The sequence below is a fragment of the Erinaceus europaeus genome, chromosome 14, assembly GCF_950295315.1.
Source record: "Erinaceus europaeus chromosome 14, mEriEur2.1, whole genome shotgun sequence".
Lineage (NCBI taxonomy): Eukaryota > Metazoa > Chordata > Mammalia > Eulipotyphla > Erinaceidae > Erinaceus > Erinaceus europaeus.
The window spans coordinates 47,629,591-47,648,217 of record NC_080175.1 but is presented as its reverse complement, the minus strand read 5'-3'; the positions used below and the strand labels follow the sequence as shown (position 1 = coordinate 47,648,217).

General features: G+C 36.8%; 1 gene segment (V, D, J or C); it reads right to left on the bottom strand.

The window, feature by feature from the left end:
• Window positions 1–223: 223 nt before the first annotated feature.
• Window positions 224–18,288, bottom strand: LOC103122373 (immunoglobulin heavy variable 4-38-2-like). The segment is given in 4 exon segments: window positions 224–302; window positions 8,611–8,647; window positions 17,785–18,108; window positions 18,190–18,288. Coding segments are annotated over 4 exon segments (486 nt in total).
• Between the last annotated feature and the right edge of the window lie 339 nt (window positions 18,289–18,627).

The following is an 18,627-nucleotide window of genomic DNA, read 5'->3' as shown; positions in this document are numbered from 1 at the left end:
TTCTTTTTTTTAATTTGTATTGTTTTATTTTTTTTAATTGGGGAATTAATGTTTTACATTCAACAGTAAGTACAATAGTTTGTACATGCATAACATTCCCCAGTTTCCCATATAACAATACAACCCCCACTAGGTCCTCTGAAAGAATTTGTCCATTTTTATATTCTGCATCTGAGTTGGGAACTAGTTGGTGAAATCGAGCAAAATGTGATCTCACTGCCCCCTAGCGGTCCTCGCTATTCCTGTACTTCATTCCTGAAGTACATATGAACATTTCCTTAATTTTCAAAAATTCAGATTGCCTGGAATTGAAGATCATATGGAAGATCTTCAGAGTCCAACATTTTAGGAATTTTTGCTTTGCTCACTTAAAAACACAATTTTAATTATTAATTTTCATATTCTCTGAAATTCAGAAAAGAAAAACTTGTATCCCTAAACATGTACACAAGAAGAAACAACATAGCTTATTTTTCATTAATTTAAAATAATATTTATTTATGTAAAAAATGTACTGGGGTGGATAACAGTACTTTATTCTGGCATTTCAGACTAGAAATTAAATATGGGAACATGTGATACTAAAGCAGGTTTTCTATCCACTGCATAACCACTTGTCCCACAAGATTCTTTATATTTTTTATTCATTAATAATATGAAATTTCAAATTTCATATTTGTCGATCTTTATTGAAAGAATAACCCTAAATTATGTAAATTAGATGCAGATAATGGACTTTATTTCATTCACAGTGATCTTTAAAGTTCACTAGGGACCAGGTTAAGTTCTTGCATTACAGAGCTCAGTGAACAAGGTTTGAGTGCCTGGTTCCCACCTGCAAGGGATGCAAGTGTTTCTCGATTTCTCTACCACACTATCAACACTCTCCTTTAATTTCTTTGTTTCTTTTTTAATTTATTTTTATTTAAGAAAGGATAAATTAACAAAACCATAGGGTAGGAGGGGTACAACTCCACACAGTTCCCACCACCCAGTCTCCATATCCCATCCCCTACCCTGATAGCTTTCCCATTCTCTATCCCTCTGGGAGCATGGACCCAGGGTCATTGTGGGTTGCAGAAGGTGGAAGGTCTGGCTTCTGTAATTGCTTCCCCACTGAACATGGACATTGACTGGTCGGTCCATACTCCCAGTACTCCCAGCGGAGCTCCAGAGCACATTGGTGGGGTCTTCAGTCCAGGGAAGCCTGGCCGGCATCCTCATGGCATCTGGAACCTGGTGGCTGAAAAGAGAGTTAACATACAAAGCCAAACAAATTGTTGAGCAATCATGGACATAAAGGTTGGAAAAGTGGAGAGGAAGTGTTAGTGGGGTACTCCCTGGAAACTCTAGTGTACTACTGCTTTCAGGTATATATTTTGCACTAGTTTATGGATAAGTGTGAACATATGCTCTCTCTCACAGAACCTGGTCTAAACCTGATTTTGGGACTTTGTTAGAAAGTGAAACACCTGGGATGGAATTAGAGAATACTATGAAAGGAAAGGTCTCACCTGAGTAATGAAGCTGAAGGGTTGACATTCCACACCTGAAATCTCTGGACACAGTCTGAGCTGAAGCATGTTGAGGTGGCAATCGGTGCATTGATTAGGTTGCTACCGGCAGATGCAATATTATTTGATATGGATTGGGGATGCATGCGGGAAAGTGGGCCCTATCCTAAGGTTCCAGGACTGGGAGAAATATAGGCTCTATAGTGGATATCGTGAGGTTCTGCTGTCTTAGGGTTCAAAAAGACAATGGATAGTTAACGTTATCATCACATTATTTGGTAATTGAGTTAACTTTGAAAAGTCCTTTTGTTAGGATTTGCTGTATAGTACCCAGTATCTTGTAAGGTTGCTTCTGATCTACTTGGTCTAGGCTTTTGAGAGAGTCTGCATATCAAATACACAGCCTATATATTAAAAAGACTCAGTCTGTGTTTTAAAAACTTTGAGACATACAATTAATTTCCCCCCTCTCATATTAATTAACTAGTGATTTAAATGACTACACTTTACTAGGAGTGTACATAAACATCATTCCCACCACCAAAAGACTATGTCCCATCACACCCACCCACCCTCACCCCCCACCAGCTCAGGAAGCTGCATGTCTACCCCTCACCAAAGGGTTTTTACTTTGGTGCCCTACTCCATTTAGTCAAATCCTGCGTTTTGTTTCCCTTTCAGATCTTCTTATTCAACTTCTGTTGATGAGTGGGATCATCCCATACTCATCTTTATCTTTCTGACTTAGCTCACTTAACATAATTCCTTCTAGTTTTGTCCAAGATGGGCCAGAGAAGGTGGGTTCATTGTTCCTGATAGCAGCACAATTCATAATTTATGTTTCTATCCAACAACAAATAAATATTTGAGAAAACAAATAAATAGATAAATAATGTTCACTCTGACAATAATACAAACACAGGATGCAATGGACATTGAAGATAAAAGTGTGGGATGCAGTCAAGGTGGCTGCATTAAGACAACATCTGACTCTCCAAAAAATGTTTTAAATCCTGGAATTCCTTAGTGAATGGAGAAATCACAACCAGTATCAGAAAACATATAGAGGAGGAGACAAAAATAAACCAACTTGAAAAATTGTATACCACCTATGAATTTTTAAAAGGGTTTTAAAAATATAAATCAGCAGCTGAACTCTAAGTCTACATTTGCACCACCAAACTCATTCCTCAGGCTAGAGGGTGCTTATTTGAGAAATGGGAGCAGCCAGAGGGGGAAAAAAAGACACACCATTGTAGGAAAACTCATCAAGCAAGATTAAAACTTTGAAGCTTTAGTTAGAATGTGAAAGTCAGGGGCCTTGTGAACTTGTCTTACTGAATCTGAGCTATAGAGAGTCCCCAAAAATCTGCAACTGATAACTGTTCCCCTGAAACAATATGACATAATTGAGCATATATATGTTATGTTAATCTGTTAGCACCTTCCCAACTAGAAGAACATCCTAATGTTGTAACTAAGCATGGTAAATATATCTGAAGTAAAGTATGAAGTGGAGGAAAAAGAGAACAGAATAACAGAAGTAGGGAACAGAATTACTCAGATTGATGATGAATCAGAGAAAATGGAAAAAGAGAACAGAATAACAGAAGTAGGGAACAGAATTACTCAGATTGATGATGAATCAGAGAAAATTAAGTAACAAGTAGATATCAAGAAAAGGGGTTGGATGACACTGAAAACAACAACATATTTATGGGAGACAATAAAAATAGAATGTGTAGAAGAACAAAACTGAACCACCTTATCACACCAGAAACAAAAATCAACATCAAATGGATCAAGGACATGGATGGTAGACTAGAAACTATCAAACACTTAGAGGAAAACATTGGTAAAACACTTTCCTACCCTCAAGACCCACTCTGCCTCCAAGGTATTATTAATTATACCAGTTAAAACCCTCACAACAGTTGCTAATGAAGTTCCTGCCTTTCCCAGGCCCCTTTTGCCTTTCTCCACCCATTTCCTAGCCATTTCTGTTTCTGATATGTCACTTCTTGGTCCAACCTTTAAAAACCTGGGCACTCTGATCAATAAATAATTGAATCACCTAGCCACTACCAGCTCTATTCCTGGATCATCTCTCTTGTGTAGCTGACTGATTAGCTGCCCAGGATGGCTCTGTTCGCATTCTCACTGGGTAGATCAAAAGCAAATAAAACTGCTATTAAAATGAATGAAGACAAGAGCCTAGAAGAAACTACAAATCAGCCAGAAGTAACCATAGATTAGAAAAGCATGCAAGCAATAATAAATTTATTAATCACAGAAATGAAAACAACTTTGGAGGAAAGGAATAGCAGTATTAGGGAAACAACAGATGAGACCCTGAAAGAAAATACTAACTACCTTGAGGCAATTAGAGAACTGAAAGCTGAAATAGCTGTAATGAAGAAAGCAGCCAAATGAAGGGAAAGCAGACTAACAGAAGCAGAAAACAGAATTAGCCAGACAGAAGATGAGCTAGAGAAAACTAAGAAAAAGGTGAAAGAGCTCAAAAAGAGATTGAGAGACAATGAAAACAACAGCAGAGACATATGGGATGATCTCAAAAGAAGTAACATTTGTATAATTGGCCGGCCAGAGGAAGAAAGAGAGGAAGGGGAAGCAAGCATTCTCGAGGAAATTATAGAAGAAAACTTCTCAGACCTGAACAACAGAAAGGACATTAAGATCCAAGAGGCTCAGAGAGTCCCAAACAGAATCAACCCAGACCTGAAGACACCAAGACACATCATAGTCACAATTAAAAGAAGCAAGAATAAAGAAAGAATACTAAAAGCTGCAAGAGAAAAGCAAAAAAAATCACATACAGGCGAAAACCCATAAGACTATCAGCAGTCTCCTCCACATAAACTCTAAAGGCCAGAAGAGAATAGCAATATATCTGTTGATCCCTGAATAAAAAAGGGTTTCAACCAAGGATAATATATCTCGCTAGACTTTCATTCAAACTAGATGGAGTCATCAAAACCTTCTCAGACAAACAACAGTTAAAGGAAGCAACCATCACCAAACCAGCCCTGAAAGAGGTTCTAAAAGACCTCTTATAAACAATAACATCACACAGCAACATATCAACTAAAAACTTGTTGAACAATGACACTACAACACATTAAATCCATAATATCAGTAAATGTCAATGGAGTAAACTCACCCATCAAAAGGCACAGAGTGGGAAGCTGGATCAGAAAACATAATCCAACCATATGCTTCTTGCAAGAATCCCACTTGACCCAGCAAGATTAAGCACAGACTTAAAGTGAAAAGATGGAAAACTATCCTAAAGACTAATGGAACACACAAAAAGGCAGGAACAGCTATTCTCATCTCTGACACAATAGATTTTAAATTAAATAAAGTAATAAAATATAGGCAAGTACATTACATAATGATTACAGGATCAATCATCCAAGAAGATATAACAATTATTAACATCTATACACCCAATGAGGGACCACCTAAATACATCAAGCATCTGCTCAAAGAACTTCAAAAAGACATCAATGGTAATACAATAATAGTGGGAGACGTTAACACCCCACTCTCACACTTACATCAAGAAAACACATAATCAACAAAGAAACAAGAGAATTAAATGAAGAGATGGACAGACTAGACATCTTGGACATTTTCAAAGCTCTTCCCCTGAAAATATTGGAATACACATTCTTTTCAAATACACACAACATATACTCAAGGATAGAACACATGTTAGGCCACAATGACAGCATCGATAAATTCAAGAGCACTGAAATCATCCCAAGTATCTTCTCAGACCACAGTGAAGTAAAACTAATGTTTAACAACAAGCAGAAAATTATTAAAAGTCAGATTTTGGAAACTAAACAACATACTGCTTAAGAAACACTGTGTCAGAGAGACACTCGATCAAAAAATAAAAATGAAAATGAAGACACAACCTATCAAAATATTTGGGACACAGCTAAAGCAGTACTGAGAGGGAAACACATAGCCATACAATCACATATTCAACAACAAGAAAAATCCAAATAAACAACCTTACTGAACACCTTAAGGACTTAGAGGAAGAGAAACAAAGGAACCCTAAAACAACCAGAAGGACATAAATCACTAAAATTAGAGCATAATTAAACAAAATAAAAAATAAGAGAACCAGACAAAAGATCAAGGAAGCCAAATGTTGATTCTTTGAAAAGTTAAACAAGATTGACAAACTCCAAGACAGACTCACTAAACAAAAAAGGGATAAGATTCAAATTCATAGAATTGTAAATGATAGTGAAGATATCACAACTGACACCAAAGAAATCCAGAAAATCATGTGAGACGTCTATGAAGAACTATACGATACCATCTAGAAAATCTGGAAGACATGAAAGAATTCCTCGAAGCATATGCTCTTTCAAAACTGAAGCAAAAAGAATTACAAAACCTACATGAACCAATCACAGACAAAGAAATCAAAACTGTTATTAAGAATCTCCCCAAGAACAAAAGTCCTGAACCAGATGGCTTCACAAACACATTCTACAAAACCTTCAGGAAACAGTTAATACCCATGCTCCTAAAGCTTTTCCATAAGATCGAAGCCAACATCACTCTGATGGCAAAAGCAGATATAGACACAGCAAAAAAGGAAAACTACACACCAATATCTCTGATGAACATAGATGCCAAAATATTAAACAAGATCTTGGCCAACCAGATACAGCAGCATATCAAAAATACTGTTCATCACAACCAAGTGGGATCCATCCCAGGAATGCAAGGCTGGTTCAACATACGTAAATTTATCAGTCATTCACCACAACAATAAAAGCAAATCCAAAAATCACATGATTATCTCAATAGATGCAGAGAAAGCCTTTGACAAAATCCAACACCCATTCATGCTCAAAACTCTACAAAAAATGGGAACAGATGGGAAATTCCTCAAGATAGTGGATTCCATATATAGCAAACCAACAGCCAACATCATACTCAATGGACAGAAATTGAAAGCATTTCCCCTCAGATAAGGGACTAGACAGGGCTGTCCACTGTCACCATTACTCTTCAACATAGTATTGGAAGTTCTTGCCATAGCAATCAGAAAAGAGATATAAATCAAAGGAATACAGAATGGAAGGGAAGAAATCAAACTCTTATGCAGATGACATGATACTATACATAGAAAAACCTAAAGAATCTAGTAGAAAGCTACTGGAAGTTACTAGGCAATATAGCAAGGTGTCAGACTACAAAATCAATGTACAAAAATCAGTGGCATTTCTTTATGCAAACACTAAAACTGAAGAAGACATCCAGAAATCACTCCCATTCACTGTTGCAACAAAATCAATAAAATACCTAGAAGTAAAGCTGAACCAAAGTGAAAGACTTGTATACTGAAAACTATGAGTCACTCTTCAAGGAAATAGAAACTGATACCAAGAATGGAAAGACACCCCATGCTCATGGATCAGAATAATGAATATCATCAAAATGAATATTCTCTCCAGAGCCATATACAAATTTAATGTGATACCCATCAAAGTTCCACCAAGCTTCTTTAATAAAATAGAACAAAAACTACATTCATTTATCTGGAACCAGAAAACACCTAGAATTGCCAAAACCACCTTGAGGAAAAGAAACAGAAATGGAGGCATCATGCTCCCAGATCTCAAACTATATTATAAAGCCATCATCATCAAAACAGCATGGTACTGGAACAAAAATAGGCACACAGACCAGTGGAACAGAACTGAAAGCCCAGAAATAAATCCCAACACCTATGGGCATTTAATCTTTGATAAGGGGGCCCAAAGTATTAAATGGAAGAAGGAGGCTCTCTTCAATAAATGGTGCTGGGAAAACTGGGATATAACATGCAGAAGAATGAAATTGAACCATCTTATCTCACCAGAAACAAAAATCAACTCCAAATGGATCAAAGACCTGGATGTAAGACCGGAAACTATCAAATACTTAGAGTAAAACATTGGGGAAATGCTTTCTCACCTAAACCTCAAGGACATCTTTGATGAAACAAACCCAGTTGCAAGAAAGACTAAAGCAGAAAAAAAACAATGGGACTACATCAAATTGAAAAGCTTCTGCAAAGCCAAAGAAACTATCACACAAACAAAGAGACCCCTCACAGAATGGGAGAATATCTTCATATGCCAAACATCAGACAAGAGACTAATCACCAAAATATACAAAGAACTCAGCAAACTTCGCACCAAAAAAGCAAATGACCCCATCCAAAAATGGGCAGAGGATATGAACAAGACATTCACTTCAGAGAAGATCCAAAAGGCTAACAAAACATATGAAAAACTGCTCCAGGTCACTGATTGTCAGAGAAATGCAAATAAAGACAACACTAAGATACCACCTCACTCCTGTGAGAATGGCATACATCAAAAAGGACAGTAGCAACAAATGTTAGAGAGGCTTTGGGGACAGAGTAACCCTTTTGCATTGCTGGTGGGACTGTAAATTGATCCAGCCTTTGTGGAGAGCAGTCTGGAGAACTCTCACAAGGCTAGACATAGACCTTCCATATGACCCAGCAATTGCTCTCCTGTGGATATACCCCAAGGACTCCATAACACCCAACCAAAAAGATGTTTGTACTCCTATACTCATAGCAGCACAATTCATAATAGGTATAACCTGGAAGCAACCCAGGTGCCCAACAGAGGATGAGTGGTTGAGATAGCTGTGGTACATATACACAATGGAATACTATGCAGCTATTAAGAACAATGAGTCCACCTTATCTGACCCATCTTGGACAGAACTAGAAGGAATTATGTGAAGTCTGTTTTAAAAGAGATTGAGAGACACTGAAAACAACAGGGACATATGGGATGATCTCAAAAGAAGTAAAATTTAAATAATTGGCCTACCAGAGAAAGAATGAGAGGAAGGGGAAGAAAGCATCCTAAAGAAAATAATAGATGGCCGAGGACAAGAACTCTTAAAAAAAAAAAAAAAAAAGAACGAAAATAATAGAAGAAAACTTTCCATCGTAAGTAACAGATAGGATATTAGGATTCAAGATACCCAGTGAGTCCCAAACAGAATCAACCCACACCTGAAGACACTAAGACACACCATGGTTACAATGAAGGCTGCAAGAGAAAAATAAAACATCAAATATAGGTGAAAAACTCATAATACTATTAGTAGAATTCTCCACACAAATTCTAATTGAGTTCTCAATAAGAAAAGTTTCGGGGAGTCGGGCGGTAGCGCAGTGGGTTAAGCACAGGTGGCGCAAAGCACAAGGACCTGCATAAGGATCCGGGTTCCAGCCCCCGGCTCCCCACCTGCAGGGGAGTCGCTTCACAGGCGGTGAAGCAGGTCTGCAGGTGTCTATCTTTCTCTCCCCCCTCTGTCTTCCCCTCCTCTCTCCATTTCTCTCTGTCCTATCCAATAACAACCACATCAATAACAACAACAATAATAACTACAATAATAAAAAAAGACAACAAGGGCAACAAAAGGGAAAATAAATAAATTAAATTAAAAAAAAGAAAAGGTTTCAACCAATGACAGTATATCTTGCTAAACTGTCTTTTAGATTAAGTGGAGGGATAAAAACCTCAGACAAGCAACAGTTAAAGGAGTCAATTTTCACCAAGTCTGTCCTGAAAGTGGTTCAAAAAAGTCTCACGTAAACATGAACCAAAAACTCTCCATACATCATAACAAGCAAATATTGTTGAATAATGGCACTGCAATATGTTAAATACATAATATAAATAAATGTCAATGTCTGAAACTCAACCACTAAAAGACACAGAGTAGGAGGATGATTCTGATCAGAAAACACAGCCCAACCATTTGCTGTCTGCAGGGATCATACCTGACTCAACAAGACAAACACAGACTCAGAGTGAAAGGATGGAAAGCTATTATATAAGCTAATGGACCACAATAAAAGGCAAGAACAGCTATTCTCATCACTGACACAGGAGACTCTAAAATAAATAAAGTAATAAAATATAGGTGTGGTCATTACAAAGTGATCAGAGGTTCAATTAAAGAGACTATTTCACAATAATTAATATATAACACCCAGTGAAATCCACTTAAATACATCAAACATTTACTGAAAGCTACAAAGTTACATTAATAGTAACACTGTAATAGTAGGGGACTTCAATATCAAACTATGACATTTTTAAACATATTTTTAAATTCATTTATTAATAAGAATGATAGGAGGAGAGAGAGAAAGAACCAGACATAACACCAGTACATGTGGTGCCGGAGGTTGAACTCAGGACCTCATGATTCAGAGTTCAGTGGTTATCCATTGTGCCACCTCTGGATCACACTTTCATAATTCATCAAAGCAGAGAATCAATAAACAAGATAATTAATTAAAGTGATGGATAGACTAGATCTCCTAGACATACAGAACTCTTCACCTTAAAAAACATGCATACACATTCTTTCAAATCCACACAGAATATCCTCAAGGATAGAACATGTTAGGCCACAAAGATAGCATAAAATTTAAGAACATTGAAGTCTGCCCAAGCATCTTCTCAGACCACAGTGGAGTAAAGCTAACTCTTAACAAATAGCAAATTAGTAAAAGTCACAAAATTTGGAAACTCAACAACATTCAACTTATAACTTATAAATCAAAGAGGAAATCAATTCAAATGGTCCTAGAAACAAATAAAGATGAAAACAAAATATAAAATATTTGGGACATAGTGGAAGCAGTTTGTAGAGGGAAACTAATAGCAATACAAGCACATACTAGAGGACAAGAAAAAGCTTAAGATAACAACCTCACTACATGGTTTAAACATTTAGAGGAAGAAGAACAAATGAACCCTAAAACAACCAAAAGGACTAAAATTATTAAAGTTATAGTAGAAATAAACAACATCAAAAGTAAGAGAAATATACAAAGGGTCAGTGGAATAAAATATTAGTTCTTTGAAAAAATAAACAAAACTGGCAAACTCTTAAGCCAGACTCACTAAAAAAAGGAAGAAGACTCAAATCAAATTGTAAACAATAGAGATAATATCACAACAAACACCACAGAAAAAAAATTTAAATCATGAGAAGACACTATGTTAGAAAACCTGGAAGAAATGTAAGAATTCCTAGAAACATGTACTCTTCCAAAGCTGAGTCAGGAATAATTACAAAATCTAAATGAACCAATGACAGACAAAAGAATCAAAATAGTTATTAAAAATCTTCCCAACCACAAAAGTCCAGGACCAGATGGCTTTAAAAATGAATTCTACAAAACTTTCAAAAAACAGTTAATACCAGTTAAAAGTATAAGTATACTTTTAAGGCTCTTCCAAAAGATTACATAAACAGGAATATTCCCTTCCACCTTCTATGAAGCCAACATCACCCTATACAAAACACAGCTAGTGACACAACAAAAACTGAAAACTACTGACCAATATCTCTGATGAACATAGATGTGAAAACATTGAACAAGATCCTAGCCTACCAGATAGAGTAGTATATTAAAAAGATTGTTCATCACAACCAAGTGGTAATTATTCTAGGTATGCAAATCTGGTTCAAAATATATGTCAATCAATGTCATTCATCACATCGATGAAACAAAACCAAAAACCACATGACTATCTCAATAGATTCAGAGAAAATTTTTGAAAAGTACACCACCCTTTCTGCTCAAAACACCAAAAAAAGGGGGGTGAGGGTAAATTTCATAAGGTAATGGAGGCCATAAACTACAAACCCACAGCCAACATCATATTCAACAGACAGAACTGGAAAGCATTCCCCCTCATGTCCGGAAATAGACAACATAGTATTGGAAGTTCTCTCCATATCAGGCAAGAGAATGGAATCAAAGGAATACAGATTGGGAGGGAAGAAGTGAAACTCTCACTATTAACTAATGATATGATAGTATATATAGGAAATCCTAAAGAATCCATCAGAAAGCTACTAGAAATAAATAGGCAATAATAGCAAAGTCTCAGGCTACAAAATCAATGTACAAAAATCAGTGAAATTTCTTTATTCAACCACTAAGTCCAAAGAAGAGGATATGCAGAAATCACTTCTATTCATTATCACAGAAAAATCAATAAAATACCTATAAATAAAACTGACCAAGCAAGTGAAAGACTTGTATACCGATAACTATGAATTTTTTTCCCAGGATATTGAAAATGACAACAAGGAATGGAAAGATATTCCATGATCATGGATTGGAAGAATTAATATCACCAAAGTGAATATTCTACCAAGAGGAATAGAACAGTCTTTTGGTGGTGGTAATGGTGTTTATGTACACTCCTATTAATTTTTATTCATATAAATCACTATTTAATTCATATGAGAGGAGAAAAATTGATTGTCTCAAACATTTCAAAGTAAAGACTATACCAGGGAGAACAGAAGCAAGTGGTGGCACAGCTATATACAAATAATGTCAAAGGACATAAATTATAGTGATGTTGGGTATGATACAGCAAATCCTAACAAAGGGATTTTCAAAGTTAACTCAATTACCAAATAATGTGATTGTAATAGTTATCTATTGTCTTCTTGAACCCTAAGACAGCGAGAATTTCACATTTCCCCTATATAGCCTATATTTCCCCTAGTCCTGGAACCTCTGGTGTGGGATGCATTTTTATGCATGCTTTTCTCAATTCATACCAAATCATATTGCATCAGCCAATCCCAACCTAATCAATGCAACTAGTACCACCTCAGCATGCTTCAATTCAGACAGTGTCCAGAGACTTCAAGTGTGGAATGTCAACCCTTCAGCTTCATTACTGGGGTAAAACCTTTCCTTCCATAGTATTCTCTAAGTCTAGTCCAGGCTGTTCACGTCCTAAAACATTCCCAAAACCTAGATGTAGACCAGGTCCCGTGAAATAGAACATATTTTCACATGTATCCATAAACTATGACAAAATATATACTTGAAAGCAAAAATACACAATAGTCTGCAATGAGTTAGTATAAAGTTCCTAGTGAAATAGTAACTAATTACTATTATTATTACTGGTCATCTCTATCAGGAACAACAAAATAGATCCCTTTGTGTCCTAAGGACACAACAACACACATCCAAAAGATGTATGTACACCTATATTCTTATCAGCAAAATTTGGAATAGACAAAATCTAAAAACAATCTAGGTGCTCAACAACAGAATAATGTCTGGAAAAGTTGTGATAAATACTGACAGGAATACTATTCAGCTATTAAGAATAAAGTAGTTACCTTCCATCTTGGATGGTGCTGGAAGGGATTTTGTTAAGTGAGTTCAGTCAGAAAGAGAAAGACAAGTTTGGAATGATTCCATTCATAAACAGAAGTTGAGGAAGAAGAATAGAAAGGGAAAAGCAAAGTAGAATTGGACTGAACTTAACTAGTTTACTGAGAAACAAAAAGAAACTCTGAGTGGAGGGTGAGGGTATATTTTCAGTTTCATTATAGGACTATGCAAAAAAGGCATTAATTTACACTTCTATTAACTTATAACCTTATAAATCAGTATTTAATAAGTATGAGAGGGGAAAATGGATTGAAAGTCTTGCCATTTTGATGCATAGACCTTAGTGTAAATTTCTTCAGTATAAGCACATAAATTTTCAAATTGCTATTCTGATTTAATTTTAACAATGAGATTTAAATTGCTAATACATTTATAACAATGGCTATTTCTTTAAAATATTAAATCACCTATAGTCTTATACTAGAAGCAACTGGTTGTATCACTATATAGATATAGCTTTATTTAAATAGCATCAAATGGCATAAATCATGGTAATGTCTTCTATGATACAACAAACCCTAACCAAGGGAATTTCAAAGTAATGAAATTCCCAGATAATCTGGGTTAAAATCATAACTGTCTATTTCTTTCTTAAACTTTAAGACAACAGGAACCTTCCCCATTCTCTATAAAACTAATATTACTCCCAGTCCTTGAACATATGGGCCATGGCTCATATTCCTGCATGCCTTTCTAGACCATTTGATACTGCATCTGCTGATTATAACCAAATTAATGCAAACAGTATGACATCAACCTTTCACTTTTGGTTGTTCCCAGAGATGCCAGGCATGGAATATCAATCCTACAGCCCTAGTACTCTGGTGAGAACTTTCCTAGCTCACAGTACTCCTCAATTCATTAGCACTTACTAACAAAGTCACAGAACCTAGATATAGACCAGAGCCCATGAGACAGAGCACATGTGTATGTGTACCCATAAGTTAAGAGAACTATATTCCTTAATGTAAAATTGCACAATAGTTTGCAGTGACTCAATATAATATGTGCAGTAAGCTAGTAGAAAGACACCCCCCAAAAATAACTATAAAGTACTTTATCAAATAGTTTCTCCTTAGATTTAGATACCCTCCTCACCTACTTACTACTTCACTTCCCTCAATCACTCTGAGACTAACCTTGTCAGGTAAAGTAAATATTACAAAACCTGGATTAGGGCAAAAGACTGGCACACTTCAATAATGGCTCTACAGACTACCCCATCATCCAGGGCCCTACTCAATGAATTCTGGAATTCCCATATAGATAAGATGGGACTAGACCTCTAAAAGATCCAACTCCACCACTGCTGAATCTCTCCATCAGGAACAGTATCCTCAACCCACTTGTCGGTGTACACAGAACCTTCCCCTCAATGTGGAACAACAATTTTAGGGACTGCTCCACTCTCCAAATGGAGATGGGATCAACATACTCTGCCAGTTGAGAAAGATTGGCTCTGAAATGAGTGCAGCCTAGAATGTTCCTAGGTATGACCATGAAATATGGCCTCTCAGACATACATGGATACAGAAGTTACACAGGTGTTGTAATTTAACTTAAAAAGAGGTTGGTTGGGAGCTGCTTTACATAAAAGGATTTCTGCAGGGTGCTGGGAACTGGTTTAAACAATACAAGGTTTATTAGGGTGAAACAGGTAAAAGGCAAAATAAGCACTTATCAAGTGTTAAGAGTACTCTAGGTCCATAAAGTCTGAGTATAGTTATCAAAAGTTTAGTCCCATAAGATAAACAATTATCAGCTCTGGTAATGGTTGTTCATGGCTGTAGAGGGGTCTAAATGTTTACCAAATAGCAGAGTCACATGTGTTCAGTTCCCAGGAGAAGTAGCCATGGCAGATACCTAACGCACTTCTACCTACATGCATCTGACCAGGAGAAGCAGCAGTAGACAAAGAGCCCAAACTGCTCCAAGTCAGGGTGATGTCATTTGTATGATAATAGTCCCCAATTCCTGCTGGGGGTCACAACACACAGGCTCCTGTGCAGAATATAGTCCCCCGATGAGATTGATGGGGTTTTTGGTTAACTGGATTTTGGTAATTTTCCCCTATTTGGGAGCTACTTTCTTCCCTAATCCAGTTTTCTAGTCCTAGTTCCAACTCTGACATCATATCCTCAGAAAATACCTGAAGCCCATCTGCATACTGGCATTCAGGCTTAGCAAAAATTAATAAAGTCATGGGCCACTTGGAATATAACTAAAATAGAACTACCAACTTTTTCCAAAATGGAGACATCAAATAACATCTGCTACTATCCTACCTTTAGATTCCTGATAATTAGGCAAATTTTCTCTGATTTATATCATTGTGATTCTACAGGTATTTGATATATACAGGTTTGTTTGTCAAATGGCAATTTTGAAAATGTTTATTCTTCCAAATCATAAATGCTGTATATACTTACTTTTAGAAAAATTAATGTCAAAAGAACAAAACAATACATACAATAGTGATAGATGTTTAAAACATAGACACTACATATGCAAATAAAATTAGGAGAAAAATTAGGTTAGTTACATGTTGTGTACTATTCTATAGCGTATATATATATTTCACAGTTGACAATATGTAACACTCAGTCCTTAAGGGGATAATTGGATTTACACATCAATTAATTGACAGCAGTTTAATTTGTGAATGACATGGTTAAATATAATGCAGGTTCACTAAAAATATAGGTTAGTTAATTTCTAATAGTCAACAGAAAATCAGAGTAATTTCAGTTATTGTTAATGTTCATTTATTCTTAATGAAACTAATACAGAAAGAAATATGCACAGAGAAAGATACCAGATCACTGATGATCTCTGGTATCTAGTTTTGCTGGAGATTGAAACAGGGCTTTCAGAGTCTTAGGCATTATGCTTTTTTCTAGAACCCATTACATCTTACAAAAAACACTTATTTTCTTTTTTTTTATTGCACTTATAAATAAGTTTACTTATCTACTGCCTCCAGGATTATCACTGAACCTTGGTGCTTCCACTATGAACCCTCCACTCCTGGATGCCAATTATTACTTTCTTCCATTCTCCTTTGCTTCCTTTTTTTCTTTACATTATCTTTTTTATTTGATAAGACAAAGAAAAATTGATATAGGATGAAAAATGCAAAGTAAAAATTAAAAATAACCTAAGAAAATCCATATGCTTTCCCAACCCATATTTTATTTTATGTAATTTCATCTGTTTAATTTTGTGAATTGCAAGGAATCAATGAGAGACATTATTTAAATTTTGTGGATTTAAGTTTTTAATGAAAACAAAGAAGTTTCTCTTTTCTAATTTATTATTTATAAAATGGAAACACCAACAAGACCATAGGATAGGAGGGGTACAGTTCCACACAATTCCCACCATCAGTACTTCTTACCCCACCCTTTATAGCTTTTCTATTTTTTATCCCTCTGGGAGAATGAACCTGGGATCATTATGGGGTACAGTAGGTAGAATATTTGGCTTCTTTAATTGTTTCCCCACTGGACCTGTGTTGGCTTTCTGGTGGGGTGCTCTCCAGCAGGAAGGACCCCTGACTGGCTCTTTTACTCTCACTCAAGAGACGACATGAAGCAAAGACACCAGGGAGAAATGATGTGCTCTCAAATAGAAAACCAAACAAAGAACATATTTCAAACTTGTCAGAAATTAAAGGTTTCTTGCCCCTATGGTAGGGGGCTGGTATGACAGGAATTGATGATATACAAGACAGTTATTCTCCATGATGCAAGCAACATAATTATCCAAAGGTATTTGAGAGAAGCATAGGGGTTAAACCAGTAGGGTGAGACAGAGAGAAGATGGATATCAAAAGGCCATATAGTTTGGGATTTCTCTTGTCTGGGGTCTGAAGTGTATGATAGAATGTGTAATAATGTGTTTTCTCCTCTGTGATCAGGTGAGGTGAACTTTGAGTAAGTGAATCTTAAAATAGGCAGTCATGTAGCCTGCAGTTAATGGAGAGAAGTATTGAGGTTTCTGTGGGCTTGAGAGTCAAGAAGGGAAGAACTTAGTCTGAGAGACGGTTTCTCCCCTTTGCTCACCTCGGTTGAGAGACTAACAAGAGGGTATCTTCTCAGACCTCCATCCAAGGATGGGGAGAGTTCTCCATAAACTCTATCAAGTTACACATATCCCCAACAGACCTGGACATTGGCAGGTTGATCCATATTCCTAGCCTCTCTCTCTCTCTCTTTCCCAAGCAGGACAGGGATCTGGGAAAGCAGGGCTCCAGGACACATGGTGGTGTCAATTGCCCTAGGAAGTCAGGTTGGCATTGTGGTACCATCTGTAACCCGGTGGTTTAAAATAAGTCAAGATATAAAGCAGAACAAAATGTTGACTTATCATGAACATAAAGTCTGGGAAAAGTGCAGATGAAGATTTGGGGTATCCATTTTGGAAAAAGCAAGTAGGTCTATTTAAAGTATATTCCAAAGGGCCCATGACTTTACTGGTTTTTGCCTGAGCCTGATTTCTAATAATCAGGTGGGCCCAGCTTATTCTCTGGGGAGATGGTGTTATAGTTGGAAAGATAGCTTGAAAGCTGGCTCAAGGAAAAAAGTAGTTCCCAAGTATGGGAAAAGTGGATAAATATTGTTGACTGAAAGTCTTTAATTTGAGCTGGGGCCAATATTCAGCACAGGAGCCTATGTAACTTCTGCATCCCTGTACATCTGAGTTTGCATTCCATGGTCATGAGTAGAAACATCCCAGATTGCACCAATTTCATAATATGTCCTTGTTAAAGATGAGGGGAAGACGAAATTGATGACAGGAAACCAGCACCCAACACTGAATCAATTTGCATCTGCTACTGAGACTTATTTACTCTACTTACTGATCTCAGAATGCCCTGGTGGTATGAGCCCTCCCAGCAGTCAAGCCTTCATGAGTCCCAGCAAGTTTATTTTTGTTTAGACTCACACTCACTTCCCATCACTGTGTCTCTTGCACAGTAATACATGGCTGTGTCCTCAGCTGTCACAGAGCTCAGCTTCAGGGAGAACTGATTCTTGGATGTGTCTTTTGAGATGGTGGCTCGGTTCTTCATAGATGGACTGTAGTAAGTATTACCATTACTACCATATATTCTTCCAATCCACTCCAGCCCCTTTCCTGTTGGCTGACGGATCCAGTGCCAACCGTTATCACTAGATATGGGTGCACCAGAGACAGAACAGGAGAGAGACAATGTCTCTGATGGTCTCAAAAGTCCTGGGCCCGACTCCTGTAGCTTCAACTCTGACAGGACACCTGGGGAAAAAAAAAAACCCTTGTCACTAATACACAGTCACTGCTATGTCAACAAAACAAGAGTCAACATGAGACCCTCACCTTCTGGAGCTGTCACCAGACAGAGCAGAAACACAAACACTCTCATTCTCTTCTAGATTACAAGGCTGCTTCCCCCTGAGAACTCAGCCCTAAGTGAGTAGACAGCTTGGATGTATTCACAGCACAAGGGGATTTGACTTAGAACTGAGATTGATTTGCATATGGGCTTCATTTGTTTATGAGGATAGAAAAATTTCTGTCCACTTCCCTAAGTAATGTTCTGATACTAAGACTCCAATAGTGGGCATTTTGGGGACATAATACTTAGTCTCAGAGTTGTAGTGTATAGACTTAATAATTGGACACTGATTTTCTCATCATAAGCATAACTACTAGACAGAATGTATATAAATGTTAATCACCAAATTCACTTCACACATGAACTAACATTTTCAGAAGAAAAAGTGATGTGTTATATGGAGAGCAACAAAGACACTA